The following is a 19,814-nucleotide window of genomic DNA, read 5'->3' as shown; positions in this document are numbered from 1 at the left end:
CAGTGTAAGCTGGTGCCCGGGCGGAGTCGGTCACCGCGCAGGGGGGCTGCAGGAGCAGCCCCCAGAAGCTTTTATTTTAAGTTATATTTTATTTATTTTAATCTCTTTTTACTACAGACGGCAGCGAAGGGCTGTCTGTACAGACGCCCACGCTGCCGCTCTGATCCCCGACTGGCGCCGCGACGCCAGTACTGATCTGGGGATCGCGGCGGGAGGGCAGAGTCCGTACTAGCCGGACTCTGTCTACCTCCCAGGACTGCTGCCGGAGTCGCCGGGGATGCAGGTAAGCCGCGCGTCGCTGGCTAGCGGCGGCGCGCGGAATGCCTTAAATGCAGTCCTTTAGCCTCCGGTCCTGGGGACAGACCGGAGGCTGCTGGCAGTGGCGGCGGGCCTCCCCATAACCCGTGGGACCACTAGACCACCAGGGATAAAGGGGCAAGCGGGAAGCCAGCATCCCTGGGGTTATGGCCAGCCAGGGGAGGACGCCTTCCCTGTCAGCGGCTCCTCCCCTCAGCTCAGCGCGCCTTTCAGCACGCAGTCTGGCGTCGCTGAGCTGCAGACTCTTCGGCCACTCCTCCTCTGAGGTCGCCATATTGTGGGCTGTTGTTCAGCACACCGGTGAGTGCGTTTTACTTCTACCCTGGTGCCAGATATATAATATATTCTGTCATGTCAGACGAGGAGGTTGAGCGCTCAGTGGCTCCGATGTTGGCCTCCTGCGGACGCTGTTCTGCAGGAGTGGATAGGGAGGATTTGTCACAGGAGGGTCTGTGTAGTCGGTGCCAGGTGGCTCCTGGCCCATCCAGACCTTCTCTGACGCAGGAACCACCGTGGGCGATGTTTTCTCAAGTGCTGGTGTCTATTGCGGACCGTCTATCGGTCCCGACTGCTCTCCCTACTAGGGCGTTACCCCAGCCGACCATCCCCCATTCCCCGGCTGTCCCGCAGTTATTGCGGAGTCCTCCTGGGTCTCAGTCGGTGGGTCCCTATGCGGGGTTGCCTATGTATATACAGGCTTCCCCTGTGCCGCCGCAGCAGCCTGTGGTACCTTTTCAGGCCCCTATGGTGACTCCTCCACCCTGGGTGGATGTGCTCTCCAACTCAGTACAAAATTTGGCGGCCGCTTCCTCGGTTTTTCAGTCAATGTTGCAGACTGACATGCCTTCTAGGGTTTCAAAACGCTCACTCATGGCACGGGCTGCTCAGGTATCGGACTCAGAGGGTTCCTCAGATGATGGGGAGGTCCCTGATGACACTGACTCGGACGCCTCGGTCCAGGAAATGGATACCAAGTCGTCCATTAATGTGCGAGCACTGGTTAGGGCGGTGCGAGCTATTCTTCTTATAGAGGATGAGGCACCGGTTCCTAAGTCGAAGTTTCCCAGTTTCAAAAAAACTAAGGTGGCTTCTGCGGTATTTCCCCTGTCGGATCAGTTGACGGATCATATGGCGGTAGCTTGGCAGGCGCCCAGTAAGAGATTCCTTCCTCAGAAGCGGTTGGCTTCTAATTATCCCTTCCCTGAGGCACATTGTTAAAAATGGGAAACTCCACCGGCGGTGGATTCCCATGTCACCCGTTTAACTCGGGGCGCTACTTTACCATTACCGTCGATATCCTCGCTGAAGGATCCCACGGACAGGAAAGTTGAGACTTGTTTAAAGTCTATTTAGTCCCTCTCCGGGGCGGTGGCCCGACCGTCCATGGCCATCTCCTGGGTGGCCAAGGCCATTGAGGGGTGGGCCAATGCATTGGAAGATACCTTCTCGGATGACGCTCCGGATGTCCAGCGGGCGTTGTTGGGACAGATGAGGGACGCTGCTTCTTACATTGGGGAAGCCTCTTTAGATGCTAGTTTGCTGACTTCGCGGGTATCGGCTGCAGCGGTGTCTGCCCGCCGATCCTTATGGTTGCGGTCCTGGAGAGCGGACTCTGATTCAAAGAAGGGCCTGGAGGCCTTACCTTTCAATGGGGAATTACTATTTGGTCCGGACTTGGACAAAATTGTGGATACCCTGGCTAAATCCAAGTCAGCCTTCCTCCCTTCGGCGGCACTGCCTGCTAAGGTTCGGAGTTCGGCTTTTCGTTCCTTTCGGGTTCAGGGGAAGGCGAAAGGTCAGTCCTTCCCGAGACAATCTGCGAGTAAGACTGCCTCTAAGCCCAAGAAGCAAGCCTGGAGTGCACGGCGCCCTTCTTCCAAGCAGGAAGATAAACCTGCGGCCTGATGGGACGGGCCTCCCTCTGGGGGACCTCAGAGTGGGAAGCCGACTTCTTCTATTTGCCCAGTGCTGGCACAATACCACCACGGATGCCTGGGTTCGAGAAGTGGTCTCCCAGGGGTACGCCCTGTCTTTTCGGTACAGACCACCCCACCAGTTTTTCTGCACGAGTCCTTCTCAGGACAAGACCAAGGCGTTACGGATTCAGGAGGCTATAGAGTCCTTGCTGAAAGCAGGGGTCATTGTTCCCGTTCCTCAATCACAACGAGGGACGGGGTATTATTCGTCTCTGTTTCTGGTGCAGAAACCCAATGGTTCTCATCGCCCTATCCTCAACTTGAAGTCTCTGAACAAATTCCTCAGGGTTCCCAAGTTCAGGATGGAGACGTTACGTTCCATCATTCTGGCGATGGAACCGGGGGATTACATGGTGTCCCTGGATATCCAGGACGCCTACCTCCATGTTCCGATAGCACCTTCGCACCAGCGGTATCTGAGGTTCGCTATCCTTCAACACCACTATCAGTTCCGGGCGCTACCCTTTGGTCTCTCCACGGCGCTGAGGGTGTTCACGAAGATTATGGCGGTCATGGCCGCACATCTTCGGAACCAGAATGTACGGCTGCTGCCGTATCTGGACGACCTCCTGTTGCTGGCGAGCTCCCCAGAGGTACTACTTCAACATCTCCACCTGACGATCGCTTGCCTGCAAGCACACGGGTGGTTGATAAATTGGAAAAAGTCCTCCCTGATTCCATCACAGCGGATGGTTCATTTGGGAGCCCTGCTGGATTCGCGTCAGCAAAGGATCTTCCTGACTCCGGAGAAGGTCGCCTCCCTACAGCTGCGGATACGCAGTTGTCTGAGCAGTTGCTGCCTGTCGGTCCATTCGGCAATGAGAGTTCTGGGGTCCATGGTGTCGACATTCGACATGGTGGAATTTGCCCAGTTCCATTCCCGGCCCCTGCAGGGGCTGATTCTATCGGAATGGAACGGGTTACCTCACCGGATCCGCTCTCAGGTGCTGGTGTTGTCTCAGGGCGTTCGGCAATCTTTGGCTTGGTGGCTTCAGACAGCTCATCTGGTCGAGGGGCGCCCATTTTGGATCCCGGACTGGGTCCTGCTCACGACGGATGCCAGTCTCCGGGGTTGGGGAGCAGTGACCGGCTCATTGTCTCTCCAGGGTCGTTGGTCTGCGGAAGAAACTCTTCTTCCCATCAACATCCTGGAACTGAGGGCTGTATACAGGGCCCTGCAGTCGTCCGGCCCCGCTCTTCACGGAAGGGCGGTACAGGTGCAGTCCGACAACGCCACCACGGTGGCGTATATCAACCACCAAGGAGGAACTCGCAGTCGGGCAGCGATGTCGGAGGTGTCTCGCATCCTGACTTGGGCGGAGGGTCACATTCCAGCGATCTCGGCGGTCTTCATCCCTGGAGTCCTCAATTGGGAAGCGGACTTCCTCAGCCGTCACGACGTGCATCCCGGCGAATGGTCGCTTCACCCAGAGGTGTTTCAGCTACTCGTGGACAGGTTGGGGACTGCCGGAGCTGGACTTGATGGCCTCCCGTCACAATCACAAGTTGCCCGTTTATGGGTCAAGGACAAGAGACGCAGGCGCAAGTCTGGTGGACGCGCTGTCGGTGCAATGGACGTTTCACCTGGCGTATCTGTTTCCTCCGATATCCCTACTTCCTCGGGTTCTGCGGAAATTCAAGCAAGATGGCGGCACGCTAGTGCTGGTAGCTCCGGCGTGGCCCAGACGTCCTTGGTACTCCGATCTCAGGAGCCTCTCCATCGACGCTCCGTACCTTCTTCCTCAGCGTCGGGACCTGTTGTCTCAAGGGCCCTGTCTTTACCCGGATCTGGGTTGGCTGTCTTTGACGGCGTGGCTCTTGAGACAGCCGTCTTGAGGTCTCGGGGCTTCTCCAGTTCGGTTATTGGTACCATGCTCAGGGCACGCAAGCCTGCTTCCGCACGGATTTATCACAGGGTGTGGCACACTTACTTTCAGTGGTGTGAGTCCAGAAATTATGACCCTCAGGTGTTCCGAGTTTCTAGGGTCTTGGAATTTCTTCAATCAGGATTGGACCTCGGCTTACGCCTTGCATCTCTGAAGGTTCAGGTTTCCGCCTTGTCTGTGTGGTTTCAACGGCGGATTGCAATGCTGCCGGATGTTCACACCTTTTTCCAAGGTGTTCTCAGGATCCAGCCTCCCTTTGTGCCTCCTGTGGCTCCTTGGGACTTGGCGGTGGTTCTACGGGTCCTGCAGGGTCCTCCGTTTGAGCCTCTTGAGTCGGTGGAGCTCAAGTGGCTGACATTTAAGACCGTTTTTCTCCTGGCAATTGCTTCGGCCAGGAGGGTGTCTGAATTGGGGGCGCTTTCCTGTCGCCCTCCTTTCCTGATTTTTCACCAGGACAGAGCGGTGCTCCGCACTCGTCCTGAGTTTTTGCCCAAAGTGGTCTCGAAGTTCCACATTAATCAGGAACTTGTTGTGCCAGCTTTTCAGTCCCCTGATGTTTCAGCTGGTGAGACTTCCTTAGATGTGGTCCGGGCACTTAGAATTTATGTGGACCGGACGGCTTCGGTTAGGAAGTCTGATTCCTTGTTTATCCTCTTTGGTTTTCACAAGAGGGGTTGGCCTGCCAACAAACAAACGTTAGCCCGTTGGCTTCGTTCCGTTATTTGTGAGGCTTATGCACAGGAGGGTTTACCTGTGCCAGCCTCTGTTAAGGCTCATTCCACTCGTTCTGTGGGTCCCTCTTGGGCTGCTAGACGTGGCGCTTCTGCTGTTCAGCTGTGTAAGGCGGCCACTTGGTCTTCTATTCAAACGTTTTTGAGGTTCTATGCGTTTGACACCTTCGCCTCTCAGGATGCATCCTTTGGGCGCCGGGTGCTCCTTTCAGCACAGGAGCGTCCCCGCCCTTAGTTGAACTGCTTTGGGACATCCCCAAGGTCAACCCTGTGGACCCCCTATGGACCCTGAAGTAGAAAACAAGAGATATGGTAAGAACTTACCTTTGTTATCTCTGTTTCTACGAAGTCCATAGGGTCCACAGGGCGCCAGCCCTGACGCACCTGGCTTCAAATGGGCTGTGTGGCTGGTCACCGGTTTTCCGTCTCACATTGCTGTGTGTATGGTTTCTTGTGTGTTCCAGTCTTCCTTCTCTCTGTTCCATATTCTCCTCCGGCCTAGGCTGCTTACCAACTGAGGTGCCTGTGGCTCGGGGGCGAGGTATAGAGGAGGACCCAAGTGCATCCTGGGAGCTAAAAGCTTAACTGTGTGGTGCCCATGGATCCTGTTCCAGCTATAACCCCAAGGTCAACCCTGTGGACCCTATGGACTTCGTAGAAACAGAGATAACAAAGGTAAGTTCTTACCATATCTCTTGTTTTTTAAGGATATTAAGGGTGACGCCACAGTGTTTCCTCTTTCGGGTCAGTTAGTGGACCATTTAAAGGAGGCGTGGAAACACCCTGGCAAACGGTATCAGCCTCAGAGATGCTTGGCGGTGGCTTATCGGTTTGCGGACAATTAATTTTCTAAGTGGGAATCCCCTCCACAGGTGGATTCTCATGTGACACGCCTAGTCCGAAATGCCACATTGCCCATGCCCTCCTTGAAGGATGCTACGGACCGTAAGGTGGAGATCTGCCTAAAGTCAGTTTATTCCCTTGCGGGGGGGGCAGCCAGGCCGGCTATGGCCATTTGTTGGGTAGCCAGAGCTATGGAGCACTGGGCTGATAGTTTGGAGGTGTCTTTGGATTCCGACTGTTCGGCTGAACAGACAGAGTTGATAGGCAATCTCCGAGATTCGGCCACTTATATCAATGAAGCGGCCTTGGATATCAGTACCCTGACTTCTCGGATTTCTTCAGCAGCTGTAGCTGCTCGTCGCACCTTATGGTTGCGATCTTGGAAGGCGGATGCTGATTCCATGAAGGGCTTGGAAGCTTTGCCTTTTAATGGAGAAGTCCTATTTGGTCCGGATCTGGACAAAATTGTAGCCATGCTGGCGGCAGCCAAATCGGCATGTCTCCCGTCTGCTGCGGTTCCTTCCAGTTCAGGTACGTCGTCCTTTCGGCCTTACAGGGCCCAGGGTAGGCCTAAGGCACAGTCTTTTCCCCGACAGGCTGGCCCCAAAAAATCGGCCAAGCCCCGGAAACAGGCCTGGAGTACCAGACGTCCGGCCCCTAAGCCAGATGACAAGCCTGCGGACTGACGGTCCGGGCCTCCCTTTGGGGGATCCCAAAGTGGGAGGCCGCCTGCTGCAGTTCGCCCAGTGTTGGTCGGTTACCACGACAGACACTTGGGTTCACGAGGTGGTTTCTCACGGGTATGACCTCTCCTTCCGGCACAGGCCCCCGTCCCGATTCTTCACCACGGGTCTTCCATCAGACCGGAACAAAGGCATGGAACTGCGGAAGGTTTTGCACACTATGCTCCAGGCTGGAGTTATAGTGCCTGTTCCATTCTCCCAGAGGGGCCAGGGTTTCTATTCCAATCTGTTTTTGGTGCAGAAACCCAATGGGTCGTACCATCCGATCCTCAACCTCAAAGCACTCAACAAGGCCTTGTGGGTGCCGAGGTTTCGGATGGAGACCCTACGGTCCATCATTCTGGCGCTGGAACCTGGGGATTACATGGTTTCGTTGGAAATACAGGACGCTTACCTCAGGTTTGCAATCCGCAACGATCTCTTCCAGTTCCGGGCGTTAACTTTTGGGCTGGCGACAGCACCACGTGTGTTCACCAAGGTTATGGCGGCTTCCCTGCGGTTGCAGGGAGTGTGATAATCATCTGTCATGAATCAATTAATCAGCAAAAAATACATATAAATCAATGCATTAACCATATATGTCAAAGAGTGTGGTCCATCTGAACATAGGACTGTAGCTATCTCAAATCAATCTTTTAGATATTGATTGAAAAACAGTCTCTTATATCATTGGTAGTAATCTCCTGCCATTGATACATTATTGAGCAAAAAATACATACTAATTAACACATGTGTGTTGCATATATAAGAAGTCACCCATTCAATCATAGGGCACTAAATGTCTCAAATATGTCCTTCAATAGTTGATTGGAGAAAATACTCTTTATATAACCCAATATGTGATCGGTATATTACCAAAACAACACTTAATAATCTAGGCAATAGGAGTGCCAATTCATAAACAGTGTTTAAGATATATACAGTCAGGTCCATAAATATTGGGACATTGACAGAATTTTCAGATTTGGTCCTCTATTCACCACCACAATGGCTTTGAAATGAAACAAACAAGATGTGATTTAACTGCAGACTTTCAGATTTAATTTGAGGGTAATTACATCCAAATCGGGTGAACAGTGTAGGAATTACAACAGTTTCAATATATGCCTCCCACTTTTTAAGGGGCCAAAAGTAATGGGACAAACTAAACAATCCTAAATCTAACTTTCACTTTGTAATACTTTGTTGCAAATCCTTTACAGACAATTACAGCCTGAAGTCTGGAACGCATAGACATCACCAGACACTGGGTTTCATCCCTGGTGATGCTCTGCCAGGCCTCTAGTGCAAATGTCTTCAGTTCCTGCTTGTTCTTGTGTCATTAACCCTTCAGTTTTGTCTTCATCAAGTGAAATGCATGCTCAATCGGATCCAGGTCAGGGGATTGACTTGGCCATTGCACAACATTCCACTTTTTAGCCTTACAAAACTCTTTGGTTGCTTTTGCAGTATGCTTCGGGTCATTGTCCATCTGCACCGTGAAGCGCCGTCCAATGAGTTCTGAAGCATTTGACTGAATATGAGCATATAATATTGCCTGAAACACTTCAGAATTCATTCTGCTGCTTTTGTCAGCAGTCACATCATCAATAAATACAAGGGAACCAGTTCCATTGGCAGCCATACATGCCCACGCCATGACACTACCACCACCATGCTTCACTGATGAGGTGGTATGTTTTGGATCATGAGCAGTTCCTTTCCTTCTCCATACTCTTCTCTTCCCATCACTCTGGTACAAGTTGATCTTTGTCTCATCTGTCCATAGGATGTTGTTCCAGAACTGTAATGGCTTTTTTAGATGTTGTTTGGCAAACTTTGACACATATACATCTACCTCCTGGAGAGTGTTCTTGATTTGGCCAACTGTTGTGAAGGGGTTTTTCTTCACCAGGGAAATAATTATTTTGCCATCCACCACAGTTGTTTTCCGTGGTCTTCCGGGTCTTTTGGTGTTGCTGAGCTCTCCGATGCGTTCTTTCTTTTTAAGAATGTTCCAAACAGTTGATTTGGCCACACCTAATGTTTTTTCTATCTCTCTGATGGGTTTGTTTTGATTTTTCAGCCTAATGATGGCTTGCTTCACTGATAGTGACAGCTCTTTGGATCTCATATTGAGAGTTTACAGCAACTGATTCCAAATGCAAATGTCACACCTAGAATCAACTCCAGACCTTTTACCTGCTTAATTGATAATGAAATAACGAGGGAATAGCCCACACCTGTCCATGAAATAGCTTTTGAGTTGATAGTCCCATTACTTTTGGCCCCTTAAAAAGTGGGAGGTACATATAGAAACCGTTGTAATTCCTACACCGTTCACCTGATTTGGATGTAATTACCCTCAAATTAAATCTGAAAGTCTGCAGTTAAAGCACATCTTGTTTGTTTCATTTCAAAACCATTGTGGTGGTGAATAGAGGCCAAAATCTGAAAATTCTGTCAATGTCCCAATATTTATGGACCTGACTGAATATACACACACGCATCACCATACTTATATATCTGGGATATTATAGAGGAATATGGCTAATTCAAACACATATAGAGGCTGCTTCTCATCAGAGACTCAGCAACAGCAGTGTGCTACAAGTGAAGAGAAGGCATACACAGTTAATGTATCAGATCAAAAGCATGACTTGGCTAATGCTGAATTCATGAGGATATCCCATAGACATGCTGCTGTTCCCTATAGGGAAATGTGGCTGTGTATGCGCACAGAGGGCACAGACTTCGGAGTTGACGGCAGCGGGAATCCCTCTCCACGTGGCTTCACAGGATAATGCCTGGCCGTCCTGATAGCTTGCCTCACATGGGAACAGATAAGACCACAAGCTTCAGCAGTCACGCCGGCGGCAGCGGGAATCCCCCTACGCACTCCTTCACAGGATGGTACCTGACTGCTCCGACAGTCTGCCTCGTTCAAAGTCAGATGACATACGTTTCGCCGGGGGCGGGGCTGGATCACATCAGAGACTGATGTAATCTGTTCCCATATGAGGCAAGCTATCAGGATGGCCAGGCATTATCCTCTGAAGCCGCGTGGAGGGGGATTCCCGCTGCCGTCAACTCCGAAGTCTGTGCCCTCTGTGCGCATACACAGTATAAGGTGCTGTACTCTGCAACTCTGGGCATACACACTATGGTGCAGGTTGGGATGCCCCCAGAGTTCTGTGTCCAACATAGGTTGATGGAGAAAATTGAAGATACATTAAAACCTTTTTTTTTTTTTTTTTTTATGAATCCATTGGGAGACACCGCATTCCACCCATTTACGATCTAGTTCTCTGGTTTAAAGTTTACCAAAGTTAATCTTTTAGTTACATTATTTTTTTTGTTCTCTGGTTCTGTCTTGTGGGGCTTGGTTAGAATAATACCAACAATATGGAGATATATTCATCCTGCTGGACACTCAGGAGAAGCTCAAGACTTTTGCAATTTTTGAAGTTCCAGTGCCTATTGGATCTCCCAGTGTTCCCCAAAGGGCTCAAAAAAATATTTAAATACAAGTATAAAAATCATGTTATTGTTTTATAGCTTTATTGCAATACAAACTGATTAATTCCTTTTTTGTTTTCTAGATCCCATTTTACAGCACCACAGGGATAGATCCCATCATATTGACTCATCGATAGATGGACCAGACTCTGATGACTTAAAAGATGCTGAGGATATATAAAAATTGCAACTAAATATGCATTCCAAGCCTTCTGTTTAGACTTGCTGCACCCATTCCACCCTTTATTCCAATTGTTACAGTTTCTTATATGGCAGCAAACCAGTTGTGTGGGTTATTTTTTAACCAATGCAAAATGCACACTACTTTATCACTAGCTAATGTTGTTAGACTTGTATTTCTGGCTTCATTTGCCAGCACTGCTTAAGGGTCACATATTTTCACACTCAAGAAAATAAGTTGGTACTGTCCCATCCCCCTGACCAACAGAGATCAGTTCTCTGTAATTAGCTGCTTTTAAAGTCTTTTTTTGCTATTTGTGCGCATGTCTTTAATTCTACACAAGGAATTTAGGTTCTACTATCTCCTTGCCATACAAAAAAAAAAATTACCTAACTTAAATGGAAAATCAGACTTTCAGGGGCATATGTATGAAGATCTGGAAAGTGATAAACTGGAGAGTGATAAACGACCAGCCACTCAGCTCCCAACTGTCATGTTACAGGCTGTGTTTGAAAAATGAGAGTTGTGAGCCAATTGGTTGGAGGTTTATCACTCCACACTTTATCACTTTCCAGAGCTTCATACATCTGCCCCTCAGGCCTTGATGTCAGACACAAATACACTATTGTTAGAAGGCATTATGCTTTTGTATTAGCAGCGATATAAAACATAATTCGCTCTGGCACTAATGAGACATAGTTTACAGCATACTTGCCGACATTCAGCTCCCTCCTTCCGGGAGGGAGCTGAATGCCTGCATTGTGTGGGGGGGGTGGCCGGGTTATGATGCCGTTTTGGGGGCGGGGCCGGGGTGTGACCCCGCCCCCTCTTCACAATGCCGGAAAAAAGGCATTGTGAAGCAGGGGGCGGAGCCACGATGACGCAATTCAGCGCGAATCGTGTCATCGGGCCCCCCGCCAGCGGGGGTTTTTACTGTTAGTCTGGGGGGGTAGGCGGCAGCCGGGAGGCTTGCCTGCCTTCCCGGGGGGGTCGGGAGCGGCACCCAATATTCGGGAGGCTCTTGACCAAATCGGGAGGGTAGGCAAGCCTGGTTTACAGTGACTGATCATTGTAACAAAAAAACAAAAAAAAAAGTCAAAATTATTAAGCAACAAGACTATATGGTAGGGGGCTTACCATTTAAATTATATAATTTAAAAACCATGACATTTTCAAACCAAATAGAAAAAGTCTAAAGGGGTACACTTACTAACCAGTGGGTTTTCAAAGATGCCAGTCTCCGGCAACAGTAATAAATATTAAGAAAACCTGATTTAGAATGCATTTCTATTGGTTTTAAATCCTTCGGGCAAATCTGACTGACAACTCGTTGGTTAGTAAAACATACTCCCTAAGAGTTCATAATTTTCCACACAATACACTACAAGGACTGGATATATTGCATTAAACCAAGATCAGTGTTTTTCATTATAAACAAAAAAGTATCACAAGCCCTTTCACAGACAGTCACTGTGCATTTTAGATGCGGCCAGTATTTTGTAAACTGTGCTATGAATATATATTTCAGCATTATATCTAGGCCTACATTTTATAGCTTTAGAGAAGATGGATCCCAGTTTTTCATTGCCTATTGTTTTTTTTGACCATTGTAACAACCATTTTATAATGAATGTCTGGGGTCTTTAAATAGCCACTGGTGATAAGATGAAGTAAATGGATGTAATGGCAATCATCCCAAACCTGTAAGATGTACTGTAGGTAGGTGTGCAATACATATTGCAGTTTTCTATTACTGGAGGGTACAGAAGAATAATTACAGTAGGATCTGGCCCAGTGGATGTTCGCTGTGTACAGAGGAGGCACAATCTTTGTTTTTTTTACCTCACTGTAGAAGACAGACACCAACATATTTTTTTCGTGTTTTGAAACAGGAGAAAAGGTTCCACCCCACTTGCCATACACTCAAAACTCCCCCAAAAAAAATCAGTGTGGACGAAGCCTAATGCTGGCCATACATCTTGAGCTAACTCACCATCAGACAAACCAATTAACTTATATCGCTGTCAGAATTGGGTGTGTGTTCAAAGGATGTGTTTATTGAGCAACGGCTTGCAAAGGCCGCCACTTTCAGATATGTTTAAGACACACATTTAAAAAGACCATTGCTTTTAAAATCATTGCCCTTGTAATTTTTTCTGCTTAAACATGATGGGAAGCGGCAGCGTTTGCAAGCTGTTATTTTCTAGATAAACCCCCTAGCATTACAACATTCACACTACTTTGCATTGTGCATTGCACTAAGGGCCATTGCAACTTCAGATGTGTATTGGGAATTAGAATAAGAGGTTTCCCCATAGTTTATCAAGTGTACATGCTTTAAGTCAGTGGCACCAGTATGACTACAATTCTACTACACAGTAAAAAAAAAAAAATTACATTTAGTTCTACATTATCCAGTTTTCCATACATTATGTAGATGTGACTTGTATATTGTTGCCTAGTATGGTAAGCAGTTTGCCATCTATCCTAACATACAATATCAGGTGGGCCCTTTGAACACTAGTACTTTTCCACTCCGAAATGAACTAGTTTATACTGCTCAACCACCACGCCCATACCAACAGTCAAGTGAATAGGAAATGCTCCTTTTCCAGCCTTGAGCAGTTGAGCTCTGAAGATTTTGATGGCAAAGTTTTCTTCAAACCCTCCCCCTTTCCTCCTAAAAAAGTTCTGAATCAGGATTATTTTACCTGCAAATATTAAATAGCTACAGTAGGCTAACTCAATTTAAAAACAAAAAAAGAAACCATTTCTAAAAGATTTGCAGTTTGCGATCTGAAGACTTCAGGCTAATTGGTCAACCGGGGCTGCTCTTAACACTGATTTCTGAGGAAGGCTCGTACAGAAATCTGCAGTAAGTACACTTATTGCGGATGCTGCAAGCACATTAGCTTTAGGTACTTATCCCAGGAACTATACGTTAACACATGAGGAAAAGGGGTTGCAATGGAATAGCCTCTGGCTTTGCTACTACCCTTTACCTCACACAGTAAATTATTGTGGCTAATTGAACCAGGCCCTTAGAATAATAGGATTCTTATTAGTGGTTATATTTTTTTTTTAACACTTTTCAAATATTGTCCATGAGAGCTTTGGCTGGAGACCAGAGTTAGGTAAAGGATTTGCTTGTATTTTTTAAGTGCAATTAATTGGAAGAAGAACTTGGGTGTTTATTGGGGCCCAGCAGTTTGTGCATTCTCTGAGCCCAACTGGCTGCAGCTTCTTCCGAGTGGTTGGAGGGGTTTTTATCTCTGAAAGGAGAAATTGACAGGGCATCAATATAGTGTTAGTTTTACTTCAGGACCATTATTCTGCATTTCTCTGTTCAACCACTTTGCAATTTAAGGTTTCTTGTTTTTAAGGAAATGCCCACAAAAACACTACACAACAGGCATGTAAATAAATTTATTTATTGAAACCCACAATCAAAATGTGTTTTACAGCCTATTATTACAATTTTGGTCATGTGAAGTATAGTACTTACTGGCATCTGTTGCATAGTAAAAAAGAAAACTGTATTATATTTAAAGAAAATAAAGAATATTTAACAAATTGCGCACTCTTTGTTCATTTGGAGTTTGTCAGTGTTGCTATGAAAAAAAACGCAAATCATACTACAGTGAAAAAGTGCCAGTGAGTGGTTCTCACCCGATCTTTTAAGTGCAACAATGGTTTAAAAGAAAACAGTCTCTTATGGCAGTAGCTCTCCCCTTCCTAAAATGAACAACAAAATAAAACTTGTGTTTGTTCCACAATGTGCCGTCATCTTCGCGTAGCATTGCAGTACAGTATGCTGCTCAGTGCAGGTTAAGTTGCTTTTCTCCATGCTTCATTTCCCCACATCATGAAAGTATAAGTTGGCACATATACATAACATGACAACGGAAAATAAAATATAATAGATCAGATTCCTGAACTTGGGTTCCAGGTCCCCTTGCCGGTACCAGAAAATCTGTAAGAGTTAAATTTCAAGTGAACAAAAAGTTAACATCCCCTTAATGTAAACAAAAGAATACTGCAAATGTGGCAATCATCATCAATAACTCAGACCCTCAATGTAATTATGCATCAATGGGGAAAAAAAAAACGGTCTTGATCTCTCATATTATTATACAGGTTATAGCACATATCTGTTTAGTAGCTCTTTTCTACAATACAATTGGTATATTTAGTTATGGTTTTATATTCCCCAAATAAAATTCTCATTTTTCAGTATAACATAGCTGCAATGCAATACTCTGATCTGTATGAACCCCTGAGTTGCACAGCGACACACACTGTAATTTCATAGCTGTGTGCATTTCAATACAGTATTCATAATGTACATTTTATTTTGCACACTAATACTGGCACATGTTCTATACAAACATGACCAATAATAAAAATGTAGCATATGCTGGAGCTTTGTGCACCTGCATGCACCAGTACATCACATGTTCTACAATGCCTTCCAGACATTCTTTGAAAGCAGTTAATACACAGTAACTCCTTTTAAACAAAATACTGGTAGTCCAAAAATAAATGTAAGCTTACTAACCTATACACCCACTTTCACAACTGTTCAGTTTGTGTCAATGTCAACATTGTCTAAAGCATTAACAATTGGTAAAATGCTGTTGTCGTGTCCCTTAACATTGTGGACGTTTAGATTTGTGAATAAAAGTGCTTCGATAAATTGAGTAGATAAAGTAAACTATAGCCACCATTTCTACTTTATCCACTAGGGGACACTGAAGTAACACTGGGCTATAGAAGGGCGATGAGTGGAGCCTGGCACTCCACTACAATTTTGCCCAGGGGAGACAGGTGCTCTTTAGTCTGTATCCAATTAATTACATTTTCTTTCCCTCTACCCTTTTCCTTCCAGTGACAGGGCCAAGTGGGAGACTTCTCCTTGAAATTGACCAGTCCCAGGGACCACATCATTGAGAGATGGATCAGATAGGAAGTTGGAAACAACCCTGAAATCAATCTATAAAAGCAGCAGGTTTTTCAGAGACAGGCCTTAGTCGATGCCTTAGTGAATAAAACTGTTGAAAAGTGGGCGGAACAGTTCGTCGACAGCCTTCAATCCAATGTTCCATGAGCTGACCAGACTCCCCTAGCTAAGAATATTAGAGAGTCTGCTATATATCTGGGGGATTCCTCCATGAACATTGGCCAGATAGATTCAAAGGGTATACGTTCAGGAAGCCGGCGGACGCAATGCCGACCGCTGGCTTCCCGACTACTTAATCCCGGCGAGGGTTAAATGACAGGCGTCTAAATCTGGGGTGGGGGTGGGGTTAGGGCTCCCAGGGAGGACTTTGGGTTAGGCACCCCCCCAGTAGGCTAGGGGAACGGGAGGAGGGGGGGGGTGTTTAGGCACTCAAGGAGTACAACCACCTTTTGTACCTCCTACTGCTCCTTGGGATCTCAACTTAGTATTGATCATCCTTCAATCAGCTTTGTTTGAGCTTCCAGAAGAGGTGGACCTCAGGTACCTGTCCTGGATAAACAGTTCTCCTTTTAGCTCTAGCTTCGACCAGAAGGGTATCTGAGCTTGGGGCATTGTTCCGTCTATCTCCATGTCTCAAGTGCCACGATGATAGGTCTGTGCATCGCATGAAGCTGGTCTTCTTGCCAAAGGTGGTTTTCTCTTTACACATAATCAAGCTATTGTGGTTCCTGTCTCGTCAGCCAACATGCTTCTTCCCCGTCACTTGACGTAGTTCGGGCCCTCTGGATCTATGTTGTGTGTACGGCACCTCTGCGAAAGTCGGATTGCCTTTTTGTGCTGTATGAGGCTACCAGACAAGGTTGGCCTACTTCTAAGCAGACCCTACCTAGGTGGATCAGTCAAGTTTACGTAGCCAATGGCCGGACACCCCCTACATCCATTTTGGTGTTTCAACATGCTCAGTTGTTACCTCTCGGGCTACACATAGAGTTGCTTCTGAGTCTCAACTTTGCCATGCAGCAGATTTGTCCACGGTCCATACTTTGGACCGTGGACCAAGCGCTGCCTTTTCCTGACACGGTTTTTCTTGTATGTTAAGTCTGCATGTTGCTTGTTTGAACAGAGAAACTACAAATACTGCAGTCTTACTGTTGGTTCCTCCTCCTGCTTGCTTGTAGCCTTCCTCTATTGTTCTGCTCTCCGTCTCCACACGGGCTTGGTTAGCTTAATGGAGTCCAGTGGGATACAGAGGAGGGAGGAGCCAACTACATGTCTAAAGAATTTACAGTGCCTGGCACCACTCATCACCAGTCTATACCCAAGTGTAACTCCAGTGTCTCCCATGGAATTGGAGAAATTGATATATCAGCAAGTACCAAAATACAGGGTTTTTTTTTTTATTTCAACAACCAACAAGTGTTCAAACCCTTACTCTGCCCATAGCAGACAGTGTAATTTCTTAACGCACAACACTAATGGTGCGTACAGTGTGTCAGATAAAATTGATCAATTTGAACGATAACGTTCATATCGTAAAAATCATCCAGTTTTTGGCTCCATCAAACGCCCAAGCGATGGTCGATCTGCAGGCACGGATGGTCGCTCCCGTGCTTGCAGGCCAACCTGGTCGATATCTGATCGGAAGCATCGCTCTGCGTGTACGGAGCTTAACACTGATTATGAACTATTCGAATGCTGCAGGCAATGTGTTCCTGGAACTAAAATATTCTGAGCACATAGTGCATTAGCAGTAACCGTAGAACTCAGTCAAATGTATCCACTGATAAATATTGCTTTAATAACATCAACAAATACTATTTTAAATGTTTTGTACTTACCAGTATGAGACCAGTAATGGAGCACAAGAAAATGCAGACAGCAAAAAAAACATTCACTGGTTTTGGAGGTGGATGAGGGAAGACAAAAGCACTGATACATGTTACCTGTGTGTTAGTAAAGAAAAGATCACACATTTAGAAATCTAAAATTGCATACAAAACATTCAGCTAAGATAGTACATGCATTTCTAGGCATATTCTTCTATTATCAGAGAAATGGACACCACTACCATAGAATACATAATCAGCTCATGAGACTTAGCAATTTGGATTCTTGGAAAGTCTGGTGATAAGTGTGCCCGAGTCACTAATGAGGTGAAACACTGCATGTCCTCTAAAATATCATCTGGCTCCCTGCTCTAAAAGATGTATAATGGAAGCATACAGAAACACTGGATAATGTCAATTATCATTGCATCATCATTCACATTAATACTAATTTGACTTTTCAAACCTCTAAAATTAAGCCATCGCTGTAAGTCAAAGTTAATACATTTTTCCATACTAAAACTACAGCAGTAGCATATACCCAAGAGCAGGATCTACTACTTAAACAACTCCAGCTATGCTAGCACACAAATGCCAGTAATAATGTAATTGAAAGTATTGCACAGGCTTGTTACAATTTTAGACTGAAAGCCCTTGAATACCTCTTGGAATTTACAAGTGGTCAACAGAAACCAAGAAAAAGAATGTTAGTGAGATTTAAGAGGAGTTCATACTCCTATTTAATAATAAGTTTAGTCATAAAGTACTTTAACTATTTCTTTTTTATACAGCCTCATAAGGGGCGCTAAAACAATTCTATCGAGCCAGATCTCCCTTCTAAAGTGATGGAAGGTTGGTGTGCAATATTCAATTGTTATAGGTCGCCCATGCCTTATCGCATCCATATAGACCAGGCTTAGCCACGTAAAGCAGCTAAACCCAGCTAAAGTCCTGGTTAGCGCACCCAAACAATAATTTGGGAGCCCAAAACCATGGACTTATCGTACATTTCTGCTTACCACCTCATGAGGATGCAAGCAGACATGTGTCCAACCATGGCATTCACACACAAACGGAGCAACAACTGAATTTGCTCCGTCAGGTACCCATTAGTCAAAGCCACAGGTGCAAACAATTGAATCGCCTCCTTAGTATTGTACAATATTAAAGAGAACACTAATGAGTAATTTAACAGCTCAGAACATATGTTGAAACAAGTGGAGAAAGACCTACTCAATACCATCTGCAACTAATATAATTTTTCATTTACAAATCTTCATTACATTAGATATGATTTAACTAATAACATACTTACCAGGACCAGCAGGGATGTTATCACACCAACAATGACGTTAATGATTCTGTCCTAAAAGTAGATATGGAAAAATGGCTAGAATAAGCAGGATACAAGACCAAAGCTGAAGTTTAGGCTTACAATCGTAAAAATGTACTTTATGGGCAAAAAAAAAAACAAAACACAGCGGTGGTGCAGCACTCCTTGCGGCTTTGTGAAATAAACTATTAGGGCGGCATGTAGTATGGCAACATTTCAGTGCCCTTAATTGCGGCACTTTCGAAAGAATCTTTATAAATTAAATTCTGTAAATAGGCATGTGCATATGTAATCACCCCCTTTGCTATGAAGCCCCTCAAAAGTTCTGGTGCAACCAATTACCTTCAGAAGTCACAATTAGATTTCACACAGGTGGGCTTAATTTCACTAAGTGTCACATGATTTGTCAGTATAAACACAACTTTTCTGAAAGGCTGGAGGCTGCAACACCACTAATCATCATACCATGAAGACCAAGGAGCTCTCCAAACAAATCAGGGACAAAGTTGTTGAGAAGTAGAATTCTGGGGTGGGTTATAAAAAAAAAAAAAAAAAAAAATACAAATCTTTGATGATGCCCCGGAGCACCATCAAATCCACCTGCACCACCACCACCACCACCGAACATGGTACCACAACAAACCTGCCAAGAGAGGGCCGCCCACAAGAACTCACAGACCGGGCAAGGAGGGCATTAATCAGAGAGGTAACACAGAGAGCAAAAGGTAACCCAGAAGGAGCTGCGGAGTTCCACAGCAGAGACTGGTGTATCTGTGCATGTGACCACAATAAGCCGTACACTCCATAGAGCTGGGCTTTATGGAAGAGTGGCTAGAAAAAAAAAGCCATTACATTGTGATAAAAATAGGAAGACACGATTTGAGTTTGCCAAAAGGCACGTGGGCAACTCCCCAAATGTATGGAGGAAGGTGCTCTGGTCAGATGAGGCTAAACTAACTTTTCATCCACCAAGAAAAACACTATGTCTGGCGCAAACCCAACACATCCCATCACCCCAAGAACGCCATCCCTACAGTGAAACATGGTGGTGGCAGCATCATGCTGTGGGATGTTTTTCAGCAGCAGGGACTGGGAAACTGATTTGAGTCGAGGGAAAGATGGATGGTGCTAAATACAGGAATATTCTTGAGCAAAACCTGTTTCAATCTGCCTGTGATTTAAGACTGGGATGGAGGTTCACCTTCCAGCAGGACAATGACCCGAAGCATACTGCTAAAAGCAACACTCGAGTGGTTTAAGGGGAAACATTTAAATGTGTTGGAATGGCCTAGTCAAAGCCCAGATCTCAATCCAATTGAGAATGTGGTCAGACTTGAAGATTGCTGTTCACAAGCAGAAACCATCCAACATGAAGGGGCTGGAGCAGTTTTGCCTTGAGGAACGGGCAAAAATCCCAGGGGCAAGATGTGGCAAGCTCATAGAGACTTATTCAAAGCGACTTGCAGCTGTAATTGCCGCAAAAGGTGGCTCAACAAAGTACTGACTTTAGGGTGGTGAA

General features: G+C 46.1%; 2 protein-coding genes across 4 annotated transcripts in view; one reads left to right on the top strand and one right to left on the bottom strand.

Annotated features, from left to right (window-relative positions):
* Positions 1-10,650, top strand: part of DMTF1 (cyclin D binding myb like transcription factor 1) — an 89,968-nt gene extending 79,318 nt beyond the window's left edge. For all 3 annotated transcript variants that reach the window (XM_088468788.1, XM_088468790.1, XM_088468789.1), the window contains one exon: positions 10,079-10,650. In XM_088468788.1, the coding sequence (XP_088324914.1) occupies positions 10,079-10,176 (98 nt within the window). In that variant the 3' untranslated portion in view covers positions 10,177-10,650. The remainder of the gene's footprint in view (positions 1-10,078) is intronic.
* Positions 10,651-13,589: 2,939 nt separating this feature from the next.
* Positions 13,590-19,814, bottom strand: part of TMEM243 (transmembrane protein 243) — a 44,687-nt gene continuing 38,462 nt past the window's right edge. The window contains exons 3-5 of the mRNA XM_088468791.1: positions 18,278-18,328; positions 16,975-17,079; positions 13,590-14,149 (exon numbers count right to left, since the gene is read on the bottom strand). Of these exons, the coding sequence (XP_088324917.1) occupies positions 14,027-14,149; positions 16,975-17,079; positions 18,278-18,328 (279 nt within the window). The 3' untranslated portion in view covers positions 13,590-14,026. The remainder of the gene's footprint in view (positions 14,150-16,974; positions 17,080-18,277; positions 18,329-19,814) is intronic.

This window comes from Taudactylus pleione, unplaced genomic scaffold (assembly GCF_031769625.1).
Source record: "Taudactylus pleione unplaced genomic scaffold, aTauple2 ptg000086l, whole genome shotgun sequence".
NCBI lineage: Eukaryota > Metazoa > Chordata > Amphibia > Anura > Myobatrachidae > Taudactylus > Taudactylus pleione.
Note: the sequence above shows the minus strand (reverse complement) of the source record. Positions and strands in the feature narration are given on the sequence as shown.